This window comes from Pteropus alecto, unplaced genomic scaffold (genome assembly GCF_000325575.1).
Source record: "Pteropus alecto unplaced genomic scaffold, ASM32557v1 scaffold45, whole genome shotgun sequence".
NCBI lineage: Eukaryota > Metazoa > Chordata > Mammalia > Chiroptera > Pteropodidae > Pteropus > Pteropus alecto.
The window spans coordinates 36,180,269-36,205,454 of NW_006442491.1; the positions used below are offsets into that span (position 1 = coordinate 36,180,269).

Here is a 25,186-nt window from a genome sequence, read left to right on the forward strand (position 1 = left end):
CCATGGCCCGGCTGCTGGCGCTGCTGGGCCCGGCGGGCAGGGTGGGCGCCCGGGTCCAGCCTCGCGCCACTTGGCTTCTGAGCGCCACCGCCCCCTGCGCCCCGCCGCCCTCGTTCCTGCCTCTGCTCCGTCCGAGGCCGGACTCCAAGCTGCTGTGCATGGCCCGCGGGCACTGCGGTGGCCGCCTGGTAAGCCTCCCCATCCCCAAACCCCCTCCCCAGGCGCCCCGATCTCGGGTCCCCGGGCTCCCGGATCCCCGGTTCACCTCCGCCGAAGGGGAACTTTGCACGCTCGGCTGCCCGAGACCGAGCACCTTCCGGGTCTGCAGACCCTAAATCTCTACAACCGAGCAAGTGATCCTCCCAGCTGACAGCCGGAGAAACAGACTTGGCGAGATGAGGTGGTCCGCCCAGGGTCACAGCCTCCAGCGGAGGGAGCCCCAGGTTCCCAAAGCGCCCGCCACCGCCGAGGGCATTGTAGATGGGGCCTGCGCTTGGTATTAACGTCCTCGCTGGGCCGTCAGAGTTGTTCCCGTTTGAAGTCCCTTCGGAGCCTCCGCGCGGGGCCAGGGAGAAAGGCTGCGGCGGGGGCTGCTGTCCCTGACAGCCCCCGGCTCTTGCTGCTGCTCCCTATTATCTCACCCAAAGAGCAGGCCTCGCTCTCAGACTTCAGGTGAGACTCGCGCAAAGAATGCAGTGTCATTTCATATGCTAAGTGAAAACAGAGTTCCAGTCAGAATGGTCATCCCGGCTTTTCTTAAAAAAAAAAGAAAAAAAAAATCCATTGCAGTTGTTTTTCCTTTAAGTGCGTCCCCTTAAAGGACCAGAAAGTTGGGACTCGCAGAACCCGGCCTCCTGTCCTGCCAGTGCCTCAAGCTTTGTGCCCTGTAGTCCCTTTGCCTGGGTCCCATCCGGCCCCTCCACTCCCCAGCGGTGGGACTGCACCCCAAGCGCTGAAGGCCTCTGAGCCTCTCCGCTGACCTTTCAGAAGGTTAAAAATAACACCTTCCCATCAAGAGTTTGGGAGACAGTTCCATGAGCTGGTGCAGGCCTGAGCACAGTGCCAACCATGCCAGCCCATCAGACAGACAGTAGATCTTGTCTCTAAATCCTGAGCCCAGGCTGGGGATGCTCGGAGAAGCTCAGGGATGCTCAGGGATCCGGCGCTCCACACACACACCTGGCTGCCTCCTGTGATTCTTCATGGTTCAGCCCAGCTGTCCCTTCCTCCAGGGAGCCTTCCGGAGCCATCACTGATGCCTTAGATGCCTCCACTATCCCCTCAGCCCCATGGGTGCAGATCTCCGCATTCATCATCTGGAATAATCTTACTTGCTTGTCTGTCCCAGAAGCCACATCAACCTTGTCCCCAGTCCAGGCCCTGGCAAGTGTGTGTGTGAGTGTGAGTGTGTATGTGTGTGTGTGATATGTGTGTACAGTGGTATGAGTGTGGTCTCAGATCCTTGCATTCTTTACTCACTAATTCTGTGGTCTTAATCAAAATCCGTCACTGCTCCGTCTGACTCTCCTCATCTGTCACGAAGAAATGAATGTCTGAAAAGTTTCCATTCCTTGCAAGTCACCGCCTCGTAAATTATTTTAGCTTTAGTCTTCTCTAGGGTCAGGAAGAAAAATGCACAGCTCACAATGCTTAAAGATATTTCCTTATACCAAGATGAAAGGAAGAAAATTGTCCAAGTAAGATTCTAACTCTAGAAAGTTAACAACTCACCGTGACACTGGCTAACAGGAAATGGTCCATTGTGTTTGAACTTTGTCTCTTCCATTGTCTCGCAATAGGTGCTGGTTATTCTGTAGCTGGAAATCTGCCTGCCTTTTTATTTCTCTTTTTTTGGCCAAAAGGCCTTTTGCCAAAACAGGGGTTGTAAAGAAAAGGGCCCTCCATAGCTGCACTCAGTACTGGTGAATGGAGATAGGGCCAGGTGTCAAGGGTGGGAAATGAAAGGGGCTTTAACCGTCACCAGCGCCCCTCAGAATGCTGTTTGGCACTTGGAACTGCACACGGTAGATTGTTCGTCCTATCAGGCCCTGCAGTCTGGCAGTTCTCCCATCTGCGGCCTTCCTGGGCTGCCAAAAGCTAGGCGGGGCTTGTTTATCAGATGAGCAGCCTTTCTGGCCAGTGAGCGGCAGGGACCAGCGAAGGCTTAGAGTCAGCAGAGGTCACGTGTGCTGGCCAACCAAAAGGAGATCGAGTATAGTTTTCCTACTCCCCTCCAGCGCCCTGAAGTTCTGGAAGTACCTTCCTTTAGGAGTGTTCAACTCTTGCAGGACCTGAATGGGAGTCTGCTGGTGACTTTAGAAGCCATGTGGCCTCGTGGTGACAAGCGCGGCAACCAGTCCAGGCGCTGCCAGCAGCTCATCGCTTCCACCCAAACCTGTCTGTCTCCTGTCTGTCAAAAGAGGGGGCGACAGGGTAGCCACGTCACAGGATTGTGACGATGCCTGTAAAGCGCCAGGCTCAGTAGAAGGGGCCTGTCCTGAGAACACTGGTGTCTTCCTAAAACCTTTCAAAAGCTGTCATGCCTTACGCCTGTTGGCATTCAGTCCCTGGGACCCCATAACGCCATACTGGATTTCACTGGCCCTCACCTTTTTTTAAAGTGTTTTTTTCCATAAATCCGAAAGTGCTCAAAAGCTAAAGGCAATACTGTTTGTCCCCACCCCTGTCACCTTAGCACGTAATCCCCAGGTCTGTGAGCAGCCTTGAATGAAACCGAGGCTTCATTCCAAAGCCACAGCTACTGCGCATTTTGTTTTTCTCACTTCCAACTACAGTTTGGGAACAAAAGAGATGCTCTTTGAATTGGGGGGTCAAGACCTTTAATAAATTTCAGTTTTGTACAGACTTCTTGGGAAGGAGGGGCAAATGAGTAGCTGTTGTGTGTGATTAAAAGTCAAGGATGATTCTGGGAAAACGGAATCTGAGCCAACTGGGCCTCCCCAGGACTTAAGTGCTCAGCCTTCCTCCTGGAGCAGGTTGAGGCAGGGCTGGGAGGTCCCCTCCAGGCCCAGGTGCACCTCGTGGAGTTTGGAGGCGGCTGCTGTGTGCAGCCCCGCGGTGGGCCCTGCATGATTTCATTTTCGTTCTGGGGGTCCTGGCCCTGCCTGCTGGGGATTCTGGGCTGTCATTGTCCTCCCTCTGGCCTCTGAAGTGTGGCTGGTGGCAGCAAGCTATAAAAACACAAAAGTGAAGCCTTCCTGGGCCTCTGCAAAAGCCAGAACTAGAGCTGACCCAGATACCACCTCTGAGAAGAGCGCTGAGACCTGCCCTTAAATCTTTTGATAAAAACGGCACTCTCCATATTGGGAAGGAGGTTTGGTTTTTGTTGTTGTTCTTTAATCCAGTGTTGTTGGGTTTTTTGTTTCTAACATTCCAGACCCTGTAGTTAACACACCACGTACAATGAACTGATTCTGTATCAACTCCAGCCAGTGCATCTGTGGCCTGGAAATCAGCCTCCCTCTATCTGCTTGGATCCCGGGCTAAATCTCGATTCTGGAAGGAAACACACCGCAGCTTCCGCTCTGCTTTATTTTGCACCCGTGGCGCTTGTTTTGTAGCATCTGGCATGGTTGCCGTGTGCTCAGGCTGTGGACTCAGATGACCTGGGTTCTAGTCTTGTGACTTTGGGCTAGTTCTTCAGCCCCTCTAAGCCTGTGCTGCCCCCCAATAAAGTGGAAAGAACAGAGTATCTACTCCAGATTTTAAAAGGCTGAAAGCAGATGGCAGATGGAGAGACACATCTGAACACTGCCTGGCTCAGAGAAAGTGCTCAACGAAGTGTCGTTATTGTCCCCAAGTGTGAGAACCCTGGGTGCTAGTTTCTCCTGTCGCTGTTAACAGAGCACCACAAACCCGATGGCTTCAACCACACACACTATTTATTATCTTACAGTTCTGGAAGTCAGAAACCTAGACTGGGTCTCACAGGGTCAAAGTCAAGGTGTAAGGCAGGCCTGGCTCCTAGAGGCTCTGGGGGACAACCCATTTCCTGTCTTTTGCAGGTTCTAGAGGCACCGGCATTACTTGACTCCTGGCTTAGCAACTATCGCGCCTTTGACTGTGCCCTTGACTGTGCTTCTGTCCCCACATCTGCTTCTCTGACCCTCCGGCCTCCCTCTCTTCACTTATAAGGACCCCGTGATTACATGGGACCCACTCAGAAGTCCAGGATGATCTGCCCATCTCAAGATCCTTAATCACACCTGCAAAATCCTTTTGCCACATAAGGTGACATAGTCCCAGGTTCTGGGGACTAAGACCTGGACATCCTTGGGGCCAACATTCTGGCAATCACACCCAGTACCCAGCCTTTCACTGTACTTAGTGGCTAAGTGGGCTTTAGCCTCAGCTCTGAGTAAGAAAACAGGTAACTGAGCTCCCACTGGGGGGCGCAGAGGGTAGGACCTGCGTGGGTGTGGAAGCTGGTGGTGACCACCGGCGTCTTGCACCTGCCCTAGAGTCTCCCTTCTTTGGTTTGTGCACAGGACCCCAGCAAAATCCCTGCAGCGACAGGCAGCGACGTCAGCAGTCCAGAGGAGAAAAAGCAAAGCAAGTCACAGCAGCTGAAAAAGATCTTTCAAGAATATGGAGCCGTGGGCGTGGCACTGCACATCGGAATGTCATTGGTCTCCCTGGGCATCTTCTACACGGTAGTTTCAAGGTAAGCTTGTTGCCAGTAACGAGTATTTGGGTTATGTTGTCACATAAGGGTCTCTGTGAATAAGAATTTTCTGTTCTAAGACTTTTTATTCATCTACTACTGGCATCACATTTTTAAAAATACTGTAAATTTCAGAGCCAAGTCGATGTCTTCACTCCTTGCTGTCACAATATTTTTTTTTTTTTTTTTTTTTTTTTTGCCTCCTTCCTCTCCAGTGGCGTGGACATGTCTGCCATTCTGCTTAAGCTTGGATTTAAGGAGTCGCTGGTGCAGTCAAAAGTGGCTGCAGGCACAAGCACCTTCGTGGTGGCCTACGCCATCCACAAGCTGTTTGCACCAGTAAGAATCAGCATCACCTTACTTTCCGTGCCCTTGATCGTGAGATATTTTCGGAAGATGGGATTTTTTAAACCTCCAGCTGCAAAGCCTTGACCAACTCTTCAATTGTGGACTTGAAAACCTATTTCTCTTACATTACACATTTTGGATTGGTGTTAGGGTTGTAGGAGTTTGGGGTTTTTGGGGGGGGGCGGTCAGGGCAAAGCGCAGGAGCTAATTGCTATGTTCTCATCCATAAGTTTTAATTGCCAGCAAAATTCACGTTTTTGAAAAATGGTAAATTTTTTGCTTTAGAAATTTTGTTAGTGCTATTCATTATAGGGTGTGTATACATAATCTAAAATGTCAGCAAAACGTCACAAATGAGCCATCATCTCAAAACTGTTAGCTTATGAAACGTTCCTTCTGGAAGATCACTGGTAAGGGTCTTCCTGCAAAAACCCCAGGGGTTAATCTTTGCTCAAATTCTTAAAGGGCAACGATTTATTAAGCTAATTTAAAATTCTCTTTCCTCCAATATTCGTTGTCAGGCTGCCTGTGGTTTAATATGCAATATTCTACAAAACAGCTGCCAGTGTTACAATTAATGAAGCAGAATTTAAGACTTAACAATATGTAACCAGGATCTAAATTAGAATCAACACCTTCACATTCATTACACTTGTTTGGGGGAAAGAAAAGCAAGTATTTCTGATATGTTTCATTGGTCCCCAACCCCATTCAAATCTGGACAGGATGGGGCTGACAACCTCAGATGGGTTTTCTCAAACCTCCTGAGAGTAGGTCAGGGTCATCTGTCTCTGTTTAGGTAAAATACGGAGACTTATCCAATAGTAATAGCATCACTTGGCTCCTGATGCCTGTGTCCTCGGAGGAATGTGGATACCGCTCACGTGGAAAGCTGAGACAGTCTTGGCCTCTGTATCTCAAAGGTCAGACATTCCAGAACTACCATCGCAATGTTGATATTCTGTTACTACTTCTATTTTTCAACTGAGTTAAAATTATGTACAGTAAAATAAGATTCTGAATCACTCTCTAAAAAGGAAAATTAGTGACACTTGCTAGAAATGGAAGACAACTGTGACACAGCACAGGCTGAGGGCGGGAACGCCTTCTCCGTTGCTGGATGCTGGAGTTCCTTCCTTCCTGTGGGCCGGGCATCTTGGCCCCCAGGCCGTCATCAGGCCCGGCACCGCTCCAGCTCCGGGAGCCCCAGCTAAACCAGTTCTGCCCTCTCGCCCTGCTCAAAGGACTGAGTTGCATTTATCTTACTGGCTCCCAGTTTTGTTTTGTTTGCTTGTTTAATTACATTTGGGACAATCAGAAAACTAAAAACTATAAAGTGACAGTCCTGGTTTTACGGTCTGGCTGTTGACAGTTCCCTAGATAGCTCTTAGTAACCCATGTCAATCACTTAAGTTTTTATAAAAATCTTTGTGGGCCGAGTTCTCCACTTGCCAGATCGCTAAAGTGGATCTGTATCTCTTTTTTTCCTTTTAAAACAATTACCCCATTGCTAAAAGGTTCTACCACTTTAAAGTTAGAACTGCCTTTCTGGGACCTAAGTCCAAGGACATCCACACAGCTGAGCGAGGTGCCCGATGCTAGTGCGAGGTCGTCCCTCACGTGGACCAAACCAGCATTTTCATCTCGTCTCACCCTTATTTAAACCTTTGGCCTTGGACTCCACACCTCCTTCTGTACCAGTCGCCCTACTGAGCAGATCCAGGGACCGCCTGTGCAGAACAAGCTGACAGTGACTCCTCCAGGTCTAAGGGCTTAAATCTTAAAACTCTGATTGTGTCGGGAGTAATGGGAGTGGACGAAAGGACAAGCAATAACACTAGTTATCACAGCAAATAGCCATAGCGTTCCCTTCTAAGCCCCAACTCCACTCCTGCGGCCAGTGGTCAGAACAGAATGACCGATGAGGAAATCACAGGATCGGGGACCTAGAGCGGTGTGTCAGTTCACCAGCAGGATGTACGAACTGCTTGTATTTACACTTTTTATGGAACAAGGGGAATAAAACGGATGCTTTTAAAAACCCAAGCCATTGTTCACCTCTAATTTTTTTTATCTGACAAAATGAGCAGCTTGAATTCTGAGAAACAAATATCATCTTTGGAGAGTTTATGAAACTTTTTATTCATCTTCTGGTTACAAAACAGCACCGTGACTGGATTAATAATGTGCCGGTACATTTGTTTGCTTTGCTTTGAGGGACTGTTTGGGAAAATGACAGTTTAGTTGGCATCACTGCTGTGGTGATGTCATGTTAAGTATGGCTGGGGTGGATGGTACTACTTTGGGAAGGTGAGAGTTCAGTCCACTCGAGACTGGGAACCAAAAAGCAGCTCCTCTGTCCCTGGTGGGCTAACAGGACACTGCAGTTTTACCCGTGGCGTTTCGAAGTTTCCGTGACTTCAGCTCTGACATGGAAGTTGGTGATGGCCACTTCTTTATATTTAGGACATTCCTGACATTCAGCCTCTTGCCCTGGAAGCCGCTCATAAAAGCGTTATTTCAGTTCAACACGTGCACTGTTTCCTTCATCCCTGTCAAGTTCGCCATCTTTGGTTGAGGACATTGGCAGCTACAGACAAACATAACTTTACACATCAGGAGCACAGAGGACGAGACCAAAAATGGGACGGACCTGCTCCTCATAGCACCTGCTCGTTTCCAGGCCAACAGCGAACACGTAGTGAAGTCACGCGTGTAGGACAGATGGACATGTCTGTGTATTTACACATTTGCCATAATGCCAAAATAATAAAAATATGCCCTCCAGGTGTCCCATGGAGCCAGGTGACCAGGGAGCAGAGGGAGCAGCCTCTGCCAGATGTGTTGAGGGGCCCCCACGTTCAGAAGCTGCAGTGAGCACAGGTCGTACCCAGACCCCTGGTTCGGGCAGGAGGGAGGGCTTGTGGTGACGCAAACATTCCTTCCCCAGAGAATCAAGACAAAGGCCACACTTGGAGTGTCAGTTTGCAAAGAACTAGGGCACCCCACTCTGGAGCCCCTTGCCATCCTGCTGAGACCATGGTCAGAGCCCAGAGGTAGGCAGGTGGGACGCAGATGGCCAATCACTGCTCCCGTGTCCCGAGCCCTGGAAGCTCTGGTGGACCCCCAGCTCGGCCCCCGTGCCGTCCCAGGAGCCCAACTTCTGTGATCTGACTCGCCCGTCGAGTCCCAAGGATGAGGACCCACTGGGAGCAGCTCTGTGAACTGGGCCGCCATTGGCCACTGCCCTGTCCCTTGCCTAGAACAGGGACTCGCGCTTCGTGGGCACATGGGACGGTCTGCAGGATGCAGGGCGCTGACTCCCAGTGCACCCTCCACCATCCACACCGCCACAGCTCCCCACTTTTCTGCCATGTTTCCTGCTGTCCCCTCCCCCAGGCTGCAGGGACCTCTCGTGTGGCACCAGCCTCCACCCTTTAAATCCTCCCTTGTCCTTCAAGCCTCAGCCACCACTTCCTCTGGACACCTCTCCCGACCCCTAACGGCCACATTACAATTTGCCCCCTCCCTACGACCAGTGGGCGTCCTACCTAACAGGGTCCCCGGCCGTCGCACAGGCCAGGCCGGCTCTGGGGCCTCAGCCCTGACGGCGCTGCACAGGCACCTTGCTGCTTCCCCACCGAGCCCCAGGCTGAGCCCAGCACTTCTAACAGGGACGACCGTGAACTCCCGGGAAATGCATTACAGTTTCAAGGTCACACGTGAGAACTTTAAAGAGTCATCATCTTGTATGTCTTCATGTATTTATAAAAACAATATATAAACCATCAAACCCGGTTTTTAAAAGCCCTTAACGTTTAGAAGCAGCTGAGACACACGTCTCACGTGTCCCAAGCAAGTCCCACGATGGAGGTAGAGCACCCGTCCCTGCTTCACAGAAGTCCCGGGCAGGAGATAAGTGGTCGAGGATGATGAGCTAACGAGGCTTAACGGGTGATGGACAGACGCAGCACTCCTGAGGGACGCCGTGGAAGTCAAGTCTATACACACATCTTTATTTTAACATTTAAAAGAAGCACATTCGCGTTCTGACAGCTCTACCAGGCGTGGCCACCCAATAAGTTACACACGCACTCGGGCACTTGGAAGGTTATTGCACAGCTCCTGGGCGAAGGGGCCACTCAGCCCGGTCGGCTCCAAGTTCACCTTCCGCCAGGACGCCTTACCCCAAACAGGCTGCAGAGCGGCTGCACTTGAACCCTGCCTCCAGTTACAAACCAGAGAAGTTAACACGATTCTCATGGCTACTTTCACTTCAGAGTGTCCTGTTTATTGAAGTGGATCTTTCTGAATGAGGAGGTACGCCCAGTAAAAAAAACCAAAAACACATTTTCTGCAGCGCTCCGGATGGCAGGCAGGCAGGCAGGCAGCTGCTGGCGGTAAGATGTCAGTCAGGAGCCTGATTCTGACCGATTACCCCGGAGCCCTGGCTCACGGGTTCTCCCCTGCAAAAGTCTTAAGACTGCTTGCTGCTTGACTCTTTGTTCTGTTGGCTACTGGATGGCTTTGAGGAATTCGCAGTGATCCAGGGGTGTTCAAGCACTTCCTTCAGGGTCGGCCTCTGGCTGGGATTATGCTTCAACAGTCTTGAAATGAGGTCCCTGGCTCCCTCTGGTACAAAGTCAGGGAATGTGAATTCAACCTGGAGTACAATAAGTGACAAGTAGTCACAAAACACGGTTTAGAGAGAACGGTGTAAGCATTCAGATCGCAGCCAGAAAGGACTCTGACACAAGGGACGGATCCTTCTAGTTAGGCCTTACCCGTGATATTCTTTTATAGGTCTCTTGGTAGGTGCTTGCCTCAAAAGGAGGCTTCCCAACTAAAAATTCATAGCAGAGGACTCCAAGGCTCCAGAGGTCCACCTTCTCGTCGTGCATCCGGCCCTCGATCATCTCGGGGGGCAGGTAATCCAGGGTGCCGCACAGGGTGGTTCTCCTAGAGACAGGGGGGCTCAGGTTGACACGCTTGTTTCTATTATCGCGACAGCTGCTAAGAGTCATTAACAATTACACCGGCACCGACTGAGTTCTCCTGGGCCAGATCCTACACTACGAAGTAGGTACTGTTATAAATCCCCATTTTTAGACAGGAAACTGATTGAGGAAGACGTGCAAGATCACACAGCTAGCAACCAAGCTGCACCCCAAACCTGTCCAACTCCCGAAACTCCTTAAATGATCTAAAAGTAAGAAATTTAAAGTATCACTACAATATAAAAGCAGCCATGCAATGTTCTCTGTAAATACAGTTTAATGGTCTATATGTTTTTACATTACAGATATGCTAAGAAGCTTAAGAGCCAGGTGACGTTAATGACAAGAAACAAAAACTGTCTCACTGTGAAAGGACTAGGTTTGGGGTTATAGATACATGTTGCCTTCTGATACACCACTGGTACGAGAGAGACAGAAATTTGGAGGGTGACCTATGACATATTCTTGCCAAAAATATTCTTCAAGCCCTTAGGCCCAATTCCCAGCTTTCAGGAAAAAAAAAAAAAAACAGAATGAAGGAGCACGTGACACCCAATCAGAAAAATCTATTTTCAACTGTGGGGCAACGGGTCTAAATTTAGACCAACACATCAAATATAATACATGGACCTTGGTTAGATTCTGATTTAAAAGAACCGCTATAAAACTTGGTGGACAACTGGGGAAATGTGAACGTGAACTAAATGTTAGCTGCTACCAAGGCCGTTAACTTTCTTAAGAGTGATAATGGCTGGGATTAGATGGGACAATGTCTGTTTTTAGGAGATGCACAGCAAAGTGCTCAAGAACAAAGCATCATGATGTCTGCAACTCATCTGTGAAGGCTCACCAAAAAAGTGGACCAGCCCATAAGGCAGAATGTTAACTGTTGAATGTTGGCACTGGATGGCCACGTGAGCGACCAACGACCAATCCAGCGTTTCTGTATGTTTGAGTGAGTTTTTATAACAAAGGCCGGAAATAAGCGGCAGGGGGTGGCAGACGAACCAGGAGCGAGACCACGTAGGTTTTTGTTGCTTTACGTCAGTCAGCCTTTGCCATCAGAGCTTGTGCTGGGTCGATGCTGGTGAGGTGTTCACCACGCCTGGTGCCGCGAGCACACGCGTGTTCACTCAACTAAATGGTGAGCTGGCATTAAGGGCCACCTCCCATCTAAGCCCTCACATCACCACTGAGAGGGCAGAGACAGAGTCGGGGGTTCCCCAGCAACGGCACACGATGACCTGGAAGCTCGTATGGTTATCGATGTTTAGTGGCGGAGTGAGTGACCACCAACATTTACAAAAATGTCCCTTTCAGAAAAGGGTAAATGATCTTTCACAATGACACCACCTGGACAGTTAAGGTACAGGTCAGCCTGTGATGTCACAGAGCCGACAATTAATTCTTCATGCTGTTAGCCTCGCCAGGTGCCAACAGCGCCCACTAGTGACAGATGACCAGATTTTAAAAAATAAAACTGCAGAGCAGATTCCATGCTTTGCTAGAAACAATTAGAAGTGGTCTGTAACAAAACAAAGCCACCCCTCACCCCCGCACCCCACCCCCTGACACCTCTTTTAGGCTACACAATTTTTTTAACTGGCTTTATTTTTTTTAAAGTAACCTGGCTATAATTTTTAAGTCCTACCCCGAAGTTGACAAACTTCTCAGTAAATGTATGCTTTTAAACGCCCTAGGTTTCAAAACTTATTTAACCCCAAATTAAATTTGAAAGAGTAAATAATATCTGAGCTCTTGTTTGCAAAGTTCACTTCGTTTTAAACTGTTTCCTTAGGCTGATGCCTCTGCTTTAGCTTTACGAGGGGACAAGAACGGACTATTCTGTTGACAATCGCAGACCAAAGAGAACCTTTAACCACCACCCTGAGAGTTCCATCCAAAGTCGTCTGGTTTTTCAAGTTCCCCGCAGAACCGTGCTCTCAGCCTAGCTCTCCTCGGCTGCCTACTGGACCGTCTGCCTCCTGGTCTCCACCCGCCACCACGTCAGGTGGCCCCCTCCGCTTCTCCGTGGGCTGCACTTCTCTGTCAAACACTTGTCATATCTGCTGACTTATCTGTCCCATTCATTAGCCTCTAAAGACATTAAGCATCTTTAACCCCAAGCCTAAGGTGCAATAAAAACGCCCTTGAAAAACAGTAATTTCACTAGCAGGCCTAAATTACTGCAAAGCACAGTGTCAGCCGCTCGCCCAATTCGGGGCAGCTAATGCCCGACACTGAAGCACCTCGCTTGAGTAGCCCCTGAGGCCTCTGCTAAACCAAACAAGCTCTACCTCTGAAGTCACATACCTGGAGGAAGGGGCATGTACGGACCACCCGAAATCCGCAATCTTCAGCTCTCCTGCCGATCCCAGGAGCAGATTCTCTGGCTTAATGTCTCTATGAATAACTCTCTTTGAATGACAGTAAGACAAGGCATTCGCCAATTCTGTGATATACTATTAAAAAAAAGAAAAAAGTATTGAAAGTCTATGCTTTAGACTCTATATAACAAGTTAATTTTAGACATCTGTTCTGAAAGGAAACCCAGCATAGATTTTTATATTATGTAGATTTAAAGCTAAAGCTAGAATAATTGATGACTCAGGAAAAAAAAAAATCAATCGAACCAAATGTGTTCAGCATAAAGTACAGGTTATTCAGCGCTAGTTACTTATTTGCTAATACGGCAGAAAAACAGGGAAAACACTGATGGGCTATAACTACATCCCCATATGACAACTTGTGGCCAGCAGCACTGAATTAAGACAATACTGAACAACAAGTACAAATTAGGGAGTCGAACGTAAACAATTTTAAAGAAGCACAGTTTTTAAAAAAATCTTTCAAGTACAGTCAATTCCCATTTTTAAAGCCAAGATCAATTTACAACAAAAGGATTTGTTCGAAGCTAAAAATTTACACTAAGACTCTCAAGGGAAAAAAACCAATCCTGAACCATGAACAGAATAGAAGCAGGTATACCAGCACATCAGACAGCGTGTTACGTCTGGGGCATTCTGACTCTCCGCCACCTTGAAGGTACACGGGCCAGCCAGCCCTTGTGTTCAGTTCTGTTTCTCTCAAAGAGCTAGCAAGTCCAGAGTTTGCTTTAACTTATAGATAAGAATCATTATTCACTATCCCAAAAGGATACATTTAGCTCTAGAGTTTGAGAAGCTTTGTTTTCCAAAGTAATTGCTAGACAGGACTGAACATTACACCAAGAAGGTTTACGAAACAAATGCACAGAAACCAAATGTTATTGTCAAAAAGGACATTTTTCACTTTTTCAAGCCAAAGTCAGAGACCAAAATTTAGACCATAATACACGGAAAGTGAAGACAGGAAGCTCTTCCATGACACCAGACTGGAACCGATGCTCTAAGAGCACGCATCGGAATCCCAGAAGGCAATGGGTTCTCCCTGCTCAGATCGACAAGCAGCTTAGTGAGTCAGCACCTCCGACACCTTCCTCCACGCCTCCACGTTGGAGTGCGGGTACGTGCGAAGGTCCCTAACATTTCTCTACGATTAGTTTTACTTAAATTAATCAGAAAAGGAAAACAGGTGTGTGTATATATTCATCTATATTCATCCTAACTACCACAGAATCTTAGAAAGAACCAATCTTTTACTTTCTTTCAAATAGTTATCTGTTACGCCAAAATGAACTCCATCTGGATTGAAGAAAACTGACAAGTAATATAAATATTAATTGCCAAATAAATAAGAAACTAATTTGGTTAGCTAATATTTAAGAAGCAAATAAAGTAGATTTCTACGTATCCAACAGGCAAACATTTAAGATTATTTCAAATAGTTATGTCCTCATGGAAGACACAAGACCAGAGAGTCATTCACCAATAGTACTGTGATTTCAGATAGTAAAAGTAAAACACCTAAATTCAATGCCACTTTAATCAATGCCAAAAAGAAAGAAAATTAGGGTACATAGTACCCAGAGATCTCCAAGAAACAGAACAAATCAAAGTAATCACCATTCAACAGGCCCATCATCTGCTGCTGATTCAATAAAAAAGAGCCCAAATTAAGACTCTCCAACTTCTTCAAATAAGTAATTTCATTTAAAAAAAAAACAAAACAAAAAAACAAACAAGAACAAAAACATGGTGAACTTCTGGCTGTGAAAGACACAGACTGGGAGAAAACATCTGTAAAACACATGGGATAAAGGACTCATATCCGAAATATACAAAAATGCTTAAAACTCAAAAAAATTAAAAAATGGGCAAAATAAATAATCAAATAAAGAATAAAAATAATAAAAACGGGCAAAAGATCTTAACAGACACCTCGAAGATGTTAGACATGGCAAATAAGCACATGAAATTATGGTCAACATCACATGTCACTGGAGAATTGCAGATGAAAGCAGTGAGATGCCATTATACTCCCATTATGATGACTGAAACCCCAAAAAGCTGACAGCACCAATTGCTGGCGAGGGTGAGGAACAAGGGAGCTCTCGTCCGTTCATAGGAAGGCAAAGACGGCACATCCACTTCGGAAGACAACTCGACAGCTTCTTACAAAGCTGGACGTGATCTCAGCGTACGAGCCAACAACTGTACCGCTAGGTATTCACCTGACAGATCTGAAAACGTATGCCCTACAAACTTATGCAAATTTGTTAGCTTTATTCATAATCACCAAAAACTGGAAGCAACCAAGATACCTTTAAGTAGGTGGACATAAGCTGAGGTACATCCTTACAATGAAATATTATTCGGCAATAAAACGAAGTGAGCTCTATTAACCCCTGAAACAACGCAGATGAATCTTAAATGCATGCACTAGCCGTTTCCCGCGGAGTAACCGCTCGACAGTTCCGACGCCACTAGACGCGTCCGCGAGCACTGAATGACACACGGGTGAAGGCGGTGGGGTCCAGGTTTCTCGGTGTTGGAGTGAAAGGTCACAGAAGACCAAGGGGAGGAGCGAGGATCCATGGGGTAACGGGCTCGTGCTGTGCTTAATATAGATACAGAGGATAAACACGGAATGTTGATTCCTGCGTATACACAGATCAGTATGCACACGTTTCCTTGCTGTCAGCTGAGAGCCTGCCAGTAATGACACTCCAGTAGCAATGAGCACATCTAGTGCTCAGATCTTGGTTTCTAACGACATTTTCCAATAAAAGGAACCAGGGTTCCTTGGAGAAATGGCTGATTCTAGGACGGGGATAGGAAATCTGCAAGATAAGGTTGGAGTGTCTTGTAGTATCAGAAAGCAGGGTAGCACTTAAAAACAAAGCCACCACCACACACCCACAAAGATGGGGTGTGTCAAAAAACCACAGGAACAACATAAAAGAGCTCCCCGTGGACAAAGCAAGACAAATAAAGAAGTACTGGACTATAACTCAAACTATCAAACACCGACGAGTCACTGGTAATAAGTGACTGAGTGAACACGCAGGGAGAACGGCCGGATCTCCAGTGCAGAGCCCCCAGGGGAAGCGGATGCCCCACCCTGTGGAGCAGGTCACGACCCCACGGCTCACGCGGGAGTGAGTGCGGCGACTCCTTCCGAGGAGCACGGCACGGAGCGGGAGAGGGAGCAACTCTACAGGGGAGAATCGTGGCCTCGGCCGTGATCACAGCCAGGACCCACGGCTAAGTCCGTGTGCACCCTCCACGTGGGACGAGAATGCACCTGACCTCTGCGAGCTCCCTCTCAAAATCCCACTGACCCTGGTCTAATCATGAGAAAAGCTAAGGAAATCTGAATAAAGTATGGGCTTTAGCTGTGTATCAGTATTTGTCCATTAGTCATGACAAATGTACCATACTAATGTAATATGTTAACAGGAAAAGTATGTAGTAATAGCAGAAAATAGATCTGTACTATCTTCACAATTACTCTGTAAATCTAAAACTATTCTAAAGTAATTATTCTTCTTAAAAAAGAGGGCAACTACTTATACACGTTTCCACAGAAAAACAGCTGTGAAAACAAACCAGCCACGATATCCCACCTGGTACTGGTCTTATCCATGCATAGGGCACAACACAGCTGTTTTGATTTCTCCACTTTGAATCTCGCACCCTACTAAACTATCTCTGCATAAAACAAAACCCATCTATGTCACGAAAGGGACACCACCAGGTAAGAGAGGTACAGAGGAAACGGAATTAGTCTCACGGTAAATGAAAACTCACAGTGGCAGTTCTCTGCTCGTCGAACCTGGACAGTTTCTGAAGTTCCCTATAGACAGCTCCAAGGGGTGCGTATTCTAGAATGAGGTAAACGCGGGTGGCGTCATGGAAATAACCATACAGCCTGAGAATATTTGGATGCCTGCAACAGAGAATAAACACTCTACCACCTGGTTTTAAAGCAAATACAAGAATATGCTGTAAATACCGAACAAGCCCCTCGTGTGAAACCAGTAGTAAAAACTGGTTCTGCTCCCAGGCCCCGCCCTCCCACTTAAGAATCTGAAACCACAGACCCAGTCCAAGCAAAATGCACAGATCCGCATATCAGTTTACACACATTTCAAGGTATTCATAGACCTCGGGTTTAGTTAAGACTATTTTTTCCCTCTTCTAGGGCAACTTTATTCTTTGGGGGAAAAATTCAGCTGAACATTAATTCCCTGCGAATTAGAGAGACATGGCGTTCCCACAGTAGCCTGATTCCCCGCGCTGGAGACGGAACCCGAAAGCAGCATTCCAGGATGGTGCTGGATGTTTGCTGCGGGGACTGACTTCCGGCAGCTGAGGGCACAGCCCACCTGAGCTGAGCCATCGGCCGGCCCTTCTCGACTCAGGCTTGTTGCCAAGTAAGGGGACAGGCACGACACAGATGGATATTTAAGTATTAGCAACTGATTCAAGTTTGAAAAAACGAGACGGGAAGAAGGAAGGAAGGAAGGAAAGGAAAGGAAAGAGAGAGCGAGAGAGAGAAAGGCCCACTGGCCAAAGTCACCTGCAGGCTGCCCATAATCTCTGCTCAAAACCCAGAACAGGAGGTATCAGTCCCCTTAAAAAAAATATGCTCAAAACAAAAAACAAACAAACAATTTTTGCTCATGTAAATTACTCCATTAACATAAACCTTAAAGTGATTGTTCAGGCCCGCAGCACCTAAGTCTAGATAAATCTTTGAAAAATGACAAATTTATTCACTCTTTGCAGGACTCTGAAGCAAGTCTTCTCATTTACCTCTTAACTTAAATTCTGTGCACCGCGCTTCTGAGTATCAGCCCGAAGACTCACCTAAGGTGAGACTGGATCTCCACTTCCCTTCTCAGCTGATGCTCAACTCCTGCCTTCTCCAGCTGGGCTTTGAACAAGACCTTCAGAGCCAGGATGAACTTGCTTTGCTTTTCTCTCGCCAAGTAAACATTACCGAACTTCCCTTTACCCAGCGGGCGACCAATTTCAAAATCTTCCAGAGCCCACTGCCTTCTAGAAAGGAATTGGATCGTTTTACAATGAAAACAAATCTCTTCTAACAATTGAGTAGTAGACACACACTCTATGTAATTTTACGTTTGCCGCATTTGGTATGTACCCTCTGCAAGAACCAAGCCAATAACCACACTGAGTCGTCACAGACATTAAACCCCCCAGCACCCCACCTGCCTGCCAGGCTGTGGGTCAGTGACAAGGGACATTCTGGACTTTCAGAGCTGAAACACTCATTGGAGTGTGTCCCAAGACGGTGCAATGCTTGGGGGTACAGACCTATTAACAACGCTCGAGATCATAGAAAGAATTAGGAAGTAAATGGAAGAGGAAGAATGCTCCAGAACCACCGTGGGCCTCTGCAAACTGACCACAGCCTCCCCTCCTCCAACCCTGCGATGCCAACGCTCTGGGCTGGAGGACCACGCTGGCAGAGCAGACGGACGGATCCCGAGGGAGAAGGGGCGAGAACCACTGGGTTTAGATGCTCAGCAAGTCTCCACTAGGCAGTGAAAGCAGAAGTCTGTGGGCTCATTCCTGGCTCCTCCTAGCACGTTCTAGAATCCAGACAGTTCAGAGACTGACGGCAAGCTTTTAGGAAATACTGTCATACATGTGCATACAGTTCTGGGACATGACCGCATTTTCTGACAAACCTGCACTTTTACATAAGACAAAGTATAGAAATACATAAACCACATGTAGTGGTTACTTTCGGGGGTAGAGAAAAACTTTTATTTTACACATTTCTGTAACAGTCACCCGAGCTTTTTCTAAAGTTGAAAAGCAATTTAAAAAAAAAAAAAAAACGAGTCCCTAAGTAAACATCCATCATTAAAATTCTTTTTGAATAAAGATTAGAAATTTGGAAACTTTTGTATTTTCAAAGATCTTTTTTTTTTAAGAGTTCCCAAAATTAAATTTGCAATGAAATGGTACATTCTAATCGAATGACAGTACAGAAGCTGGTAAATAAAATAAAGCTTACTTTTTTGATTCTTCGTTTTTCTGTTTTGATGCCAGTTCCTTTTCAGAATTATTTCCTACATACAACAAAAAATCAGTTTTAGAATAACTATCTTTAATTTAGAATAACTATACAGAATAAGTTAAAAACCTGTGAATAGAAATGAATCACAGAATGGTCACCAAAATATCAATGGTATTCTCAGCACTGTAGATCTGGGCCATTTTCAGTTTTCTCTATATATAGAAAGCCCACAGCTTACCCTGACTGCAGCCTGTGACGTCCACAGATTCTAGAGTGAAGATGAGCAGATACCCAGTTAGCCCTTCCAATAATGTGAAGACTCGAGACCGTGCAGATTCTCCCTAAAGCCTATTTCCAAGTGAAGAGCTTCCACGGCAGAATCACCAGTCTTCCCACCCACGATGACCTCCCACCTCGTCACCTTTTCCCCACGGGCAGGCCAGCCAACTGTCCATATGCCAAATACAAATACGATCAACAATATGCAACGAAACCTAAGCCGGCCACCTTCCTTCCACTACACTCATGGTCAAGGGTAAAGAGAAGCCACCAATTCAGCAAAATGTACAGCAAACCAATCGTACACCAGGGTGCTCAAGTCACCACTTCATGAGCTGGAGTCCTTACGGGACCTCTCCTTCTGTCCTTCTCTGGCACATCAAGCTCCAACTGCAGCCCGGCACGGTCTCCTCAGATGGCTGAATGCAGGGCCGAACTGCTTTTCCTTCTATGGGTCACTCCCTCAGTTACTGCCATCAACATACCGCCATCCCTATGTCCAGTTCACTGGCCAGTTCCACCCAGTGTGCGCCTACGTGAGCACTCAGTTTGTCTGCAGCTCTCCATCCTGGCTGGTTGTGGATAAGTAAATGCTTCCGAGTCTCAGCTTCCTCCCTGTAATAACTACCTCCACTGAGCGGTTACAAGGATCAAATGAAGACAGCACCACCTGAAAGCCTACTGTGTGAGCACTCCACAAATGCAAAGCAGTGACTGTTAACATCCACTCTGCCCACCCGGTTCAGGCCACTACCAAAACCACAACAGCCTGTCTGGTACCCCTGGGCCCAACATTGCTTCTCTCCTACTCATCCCTCACATCAAGAAGAAAGCTTTCCAAAAGGCAGGTCAGTTGCTCTGCTCAAAAGCCTTTGGCAACTTCCCATCACACAGGGGATGAAACCCGCTCCCCAGCACAGCCGGCAGTGCCCACCGTGGCCTCACCCCCACCCGCCTCGATCTACCCACTTTGCCCGATTTTCTTCCATGCTGCAGAACCTCGGAACTTTTCAGTTCTTCAAACATGCCATGAGGGTAGGAATCAGGTCTGTCTGTATTCTTAGCACCGGCCTGGCCCACAAGACAGATCGTTGCTTCAACCTGACATCGAATTTTTCTCCTCGTCCTTGGCAGAAATGATGTAAAAGCTAGGGCCCCAAACGATACTAAACACGAGCCTGTACCCCCCCCCTTTTTTTTTTGGCAACTAGGAAGAATGATGACTGTCTGATGAGTCTCAAAAAGCTGATTTACCAGGGGCTGGTGGCTGCGGCTGGTCACTCTTTTGAGCATTATTCGGTGGCCTGCAGACAGGACGAGGGACGCTGGTCGCCTGCGACTGCTTCTGCTTCAGATTCTGAGCCGGTCTGTGGCCAGAGACGAGCTTTTGCGCTTGCGTAGGACCTCGCTGGGCGGGATTTGAAGGACACAAGACCCGCTGAGCCTGGCCGCTCTTTGCAGATAAGGGATGCTGAGCCATCGGAACACGCTTTGGGCCATCTCCAGGTGGGACCGAAGTCTAGGTTGGGAGGGAGACGAAAAAAACTTCAGGATCTTCACGAACAAAAGCTGAATATTCTGGGAATTTCACAAAGTTTATTTCCTAGTACAACAAAATGACTGTCACTGAGAACAGATGAAATGGGAAACCTACTTCAATCAGCACTTCCGGGGAATATGCTTCTCACCTGGCAGAAAGAACACCTGAACAGCACTTCCTAAGCCCTCCCCAACACCCCACCCTAAAAACCAGGTTCCCATGAACAAATGATCATTAACTAAACTTCCACTTAAATGAGGAGGCAAACACTAAGAATTCACAAGGACTTGGAAATTATCATTTAGCAAAAAGCTTCAATATAGAAACTGAATACCAAAACCCCAATTACACTGAAATTTCTTTGATAATACATGTTTGAAAAAAAGCATGAAAGAAATACATCAAAATGTTCAACAGTGGTTATCTTCGAGACAGAACTTTTGAAAGGCAGTCTGAATTTTTGTATTTGCCAGATTTTCCACAAAAAGCATCTATTATTTACTGTTTCATTTCCCATGTACTAGTGACAAAATTAATCTGAGCCAAAACAACTTTGGCAAAAAAAGGAAACAAACATAGGTTCTTCAAAGAGTTATCACCAAAATACATGATTTACACGCCTGTAAGTAGGATATCATAACTTGAAAAAGTTAATTTGTCTATGGCCACGCCACCCTGAACACACCCCATCCCGTCGGGGAGGTGGACGACTTTCTCCAGCTTCCACGGAGGAGTCTTCCTAATACATGATGAAACAGCGCTGAGAAAGGAAGCGCCAGGCCCCACCAGCCCCTTGGCACAAGTGTTTTACGAGAGGCTTTCTAAGTAAAAAATCAATTACTTCTAAAATTAGCAGCACTACAACACAGGCATTCAGGTGGCAAATAAAGAAGTACTTTAAATATAGCAATTTTCTCAAATGATCTTTATCAAAGGAACTGAGAATCAAAACAGTGACTCGGGTTAACTTTTTTCTAACTGGCCATTTTATACCTTCAGCCAGTAAAAAAGGGTCAGTATCCATTTATTGAAGTTAAAGACTTCTAAAAACCCCGAGCCCCACCCCACAAAGAAAACTCAAGCAATATTATTCTTACGCTGATTTCTTAGAAGGAAACCTCGCTGGGGATCACTTATATTAAAGGATCTTTATACGAGAGACTCATTCACTCAGTTGCTTCGCAAATACTCATTAAACGCTAAGAGCCCCAGGGACCTTGCCTCCGTGAAGCCTTCCTGGATTCCAACCTGCCCCACCCTGAACCAAGCGCCCTCCTCAAAATTACTCCAGGCCTACAGATATGTAATAAGGTGTGGTATTGGCTCCCACATCTCCCCAACAGGGCTCTAAATTCCTCAAGGTCAAAGACCATGTGCCCTCGCCACCATCATCCCTGTATCTGGCCCAGAACCCAGCTCCAAGTGGGGTCCCAGGAGAAATTCCCTAACATGCCACCTGGCATCCCTCCGTGCTTACTGCTCCCTGAATCGAGATCAGAACGAACTGTGGCAAAGAAGTTAATTTCTAGCAAGCAAGTATTAGGCGCCTATTGTGTACATTATTATCCTGCATACAGTGGAGAATACAGATACTCAAACAGTTAACTATAAGATAAAGGAGAACAAAAAAAAGATACGGTAAGAGAATCGACAAAATGTTACTGCTGAAGCAGAGAGGAGTGATGAATTCACGTCCAGGAATGTGGGGAGGGGTCTAAAGTTACAAACCCAAAGGGAAGGTGAAAGAAATTCCAGGTAGACAAGCGACCTCCTCTGGGTGTCAGAGACAGGACTGAGACTGCGGATTATTCGATTTACCTTAACAGGCCCTGGGATGCAGTTTTCTTTAGATTTGTCCATGATGCCTGAAAAGAAAAAAAGAACCTTGATTTATACAAACCCACCTGCTACAAAGTAGTTATGCTAGACCAGGTTATAGCTCTTGACCAAAAAGCCTCAACAAGAGACTTTCATTTTTTCTATGTCCAAATGAAGCTGATACGGAGCAATATTTTCTCATGTGATATAATGTACAGGTGTGGGGCTTAGATAATGTTCAAGTGTGGGCGTTTTCCCCATAACGCCCCCCCACACACGCGATACACTGCATCCCCTCCCCTCCCTGGTACTCAAAATCCACTCCTGAAATGACTCCTTCTGCTCCATCATCTCCTACTAGATCACTTCCACGAGTACACAAGCCTGTTGCCATGCCTGCAGCTCAATAAAAAAAAACCTCTTTACCCATTAACTGACTCGAGCTATGACATCTCTGGCCTCCCCTTTCAACAGCAAAGCTCTGGAACAGTTGTCCACTGGTCATCTCTACTACCTGCTACTTACTTCTCTCACCCTCAAGCCCACTCCCATTGGGGCCTTTATCCCCAGCAAGGAGGGAGTTGGAGCGGGTGCAGTCAACCTTATTATGACTGACCCCTACTGTCCAAATCCAAATGTCAATTCTCCGCCTCCATCTTACTTGCATTCTAGGCAGCATGACCGGCTCGATCACTAATTTTCTACTTTCTTCACTTTGCTTAGACTTAAGCCTATGAAGTCTCAGGAGGTGGACAGTGGCCACTCTCAGACCTTATCTCCTCATCATTGCACACCGGCCATACAGGGTTCCTTTCTTTCCTCAAAGAGGTCCCCTGCCACAGGGCCTTTGCACTTCCTGTTCCCTCTATAAGGCTATTCCTCATAATAGAAATGCAGCTTCCTCCTTCATTTCATTCAGTCTCTGCTCAGATGTCCCCTTTTGGACCATCTTTCCTTTACTATTTCTTCATAGCCTTTATTTAACTTCTTATTATTTGTACTTCTTTACTGTCTGTCTCCCCAGACTCAGAAGTCCAGCTATCTGCTCAGGATCTCCAAAGTAGGCTCCAAGAGACCAAGGGCTTAGTCCCATTTTGTTCACTGCCTCCCCCAGAAACCAGAACATGCCTGGCACATGGCCTGGATGCCAATGTCTGGGGAATAAATTAATCCATTAACATATGCAAATCGACCATAATAGTTTATAATACTTAGTAAGCCAATACTGTGAGTCAGGCACCAACCTGTCAAGTAAGTAGACCATAAACAAGAAAGCAGAAACCTTTCTGTATTTCCTACCCAGGTGCTCTCTGAATTCTAGAATCTAATCAGAAAGCACTCCCTACTCCCAGGTTTTCACATCCATTTCATGCATATGCAAATCACTCCACCTTGAAGATGAGACGGTGGCTAAAGAGCCTAGAGTCCTTACATCAAACAGTGGGTTAGTAGAAACAATAAACAAAAAGAAGGATACATGCCGGTGGTATGCAAACGTTAACTTCTCACACGCCCTACTGCTTTCTCCACTTTTCCTATCAATTATAAGCAACAAACTAATGAGATCACATAGCCCTAAGGACATGTAGTCAACATTCTTCCACAGAAACTACAGACATTTCCTCCAATTTAATATTATTATCCTTCTCAGGAACATTAATAATAATAAGCAGAATGGAATAAGATTTTGATCCAGAAATTCTGGAGATCGCCCAGGAAGACTGCTTCTCAGGTGATTCTGGTTTACAGCCAGGTTCAGGAGTCACGTGACCAGATGACCTTCACAAGGTTCCCGCAGTTCAAACCAGAGATCCTGCTATTTTACACAGAGAAACGGATAGATCTAATAGCACTGTGGGTTTAGACTTTTCCCTCCTTCAAGGAACCCACTAATATCTGCATAAATGAAGAAGAGTAGAGAGGAAATGAAATGAGTATGTTGCTGAAAAGCATTTAATTCAGATGAGAAAAGTTGAGGAAGAGGAGACATTAAAAGTCAAGGGCAGTAGCTACATCTACATCACAAGGATGGCTGGTAGAGACTTTCAGGCCCAACCCCAGACCTAACAGATCAGATCCTAGATGATTACTAGTTCTCAATGAAACATCAGAATCACCTGGAGAGCATGATAAAACTAAACACCGGAATCCTACAGCCAAGACCTTCAGATTCAGTTGGTGGGTCTATATGTTTAACAAAGACCCTCAAGTAATCTCGACAAGAGAGGCCTAAGGTTTAAAAGGCGCTAGCCCAGGAAGACCTCTACGAGATCATCATCGATTCACCCACTCATCCGTCTAGCAGGACAACGGCCTCTCCCGGCTATCCTATCCAAAGCAGCCTCCGGTAAGCCACACACATTACTGTTTTGTTTCTTTTGTAACTCTCGTCCCTATCGGAAGTTATCTTGCTAGTTCGTCTAATTCTCCCCACCCCCACTAGAACGTAGATTCCAAAACAGCAATGGGATTCTCATTCAGTGAGCACCTGGGTACGTAGTTTTCCTTCCTACCCAGGTGCTCACTGAATACGAGAATCCTATCAGAAGGCACCCCCGCCCCCACCCCAACAACCCCATTCATTCCAGGTGTTTAATGAACACCAAGAGGCCTTTTACAGGGAGCCTTGGTGCCCAGGAACAGATGGGAGAGCGCCTACAAAGCACAGGAGGGACGGAGGACGGGGAGGGGCGGGGGACAGAGGGACAGGCGTAGGACGGAGGGGGACCGAGGGAGGCCTTCTCACCCCGACTCTTCCATCCCCGGCCTGGCAGCCCCGCCGGCCGCTAACAGGCCGCCCAGGCCGGCTGTCTTTGCCCGCCCGCCCGCCTCACAGAGCCGCTCCATGGACCGGGCACCTGTTAGCTCCTACCTCCGACCCACGGCCACCGAGTCCTCCCGAGAGCCCAGCCGTTAGGATTCAAAGAGTCATTTTAAATAGGAGTTAAACTCTCTGCTCCGAAAGCTGATTGGCCTGGGCTGGAGAGGCGCTGCCTTTTCATTGGCTCACGGCGAGTCGCGTTCCGGGCCGGCGCCCACGGCGCGCAGGCGCACTTGTTCCGCAGGGCCCCGGAAGTGGCGGAG

At 47.1% G+C, this 25,186-nt stretch overlaps 2 protein-coding genes across 3 annotated transcripts; one reads left to right on the forward strand and one right to left on the reverse strand.

Annotated features, from left to right (window-relative positions):
* Nucleotides 1–2: 2 nt before the first annotated feature.
* FAM210B (family with sequence similarity 210 member B) lies at nucleotides 3–7,078 on the forward strand. Its single transcript, XM_006921930.3, has 3 exons — nucleotides 3–188; nucleotides 4,509–4,684; nucleotides 4,900–7,078. Exons 1-3 carry the CDS (start codon nucleotides 3–5, stop codon nucleotides 5,114–5,116), a joined length of 579 nt encoding a protein of 192 aa, XP_006921992.1. The 3' UTR covers nucleotides 5,117–7,078.
* A 1,696-nt stretch (nucleotides 7,079–8,774) lies between these two features.
* AURKA (aurora kinase A) lies at nucleotides 8,775–25,178 on the reverse strand. 2 transcript variants are annotated; one of them, XM_006921931.3, is made up of 9 exons: nucleotides 24,975–25,178; nucleotides 22,103–22,149; nucleotides 19,999–20,263; nucleotides 18,463–18,517; nucleotides 17,283–17,474; nucleotides 16,221–16,359; nucleotides 12,343–12,491; nucleotides 9,817–9,991; nucleotides 8,775–9,695 (listed from the first exon to the last, which is right to left on the reverse strand). In XM_006921931.3, exons 2-9 carry the CDS (start codon nucleotides 22,142–22,144, stop codon nucleotides 9,510–9,512), a joined length of 1,203 nt encoding a protein of 400 aa, XP_006921993.1. In that variant the 5' UTR covers nucleotides 22,145–22,149; nucleotides 24,975–25,178; the 3' UTR covers nucleotides 8,775–9,509. The 2 variants fall into 2 exon arrangements, with proteins under 2 accessions (XP_006921993.1, XP_015452499.1); XM_015597013.2 differs by having other exon boundaries at nucleotides 24,961–25,093.
* Between the last annotated feature and the right edge of the window lie 8 nt (nucleotides 25,179–25,186).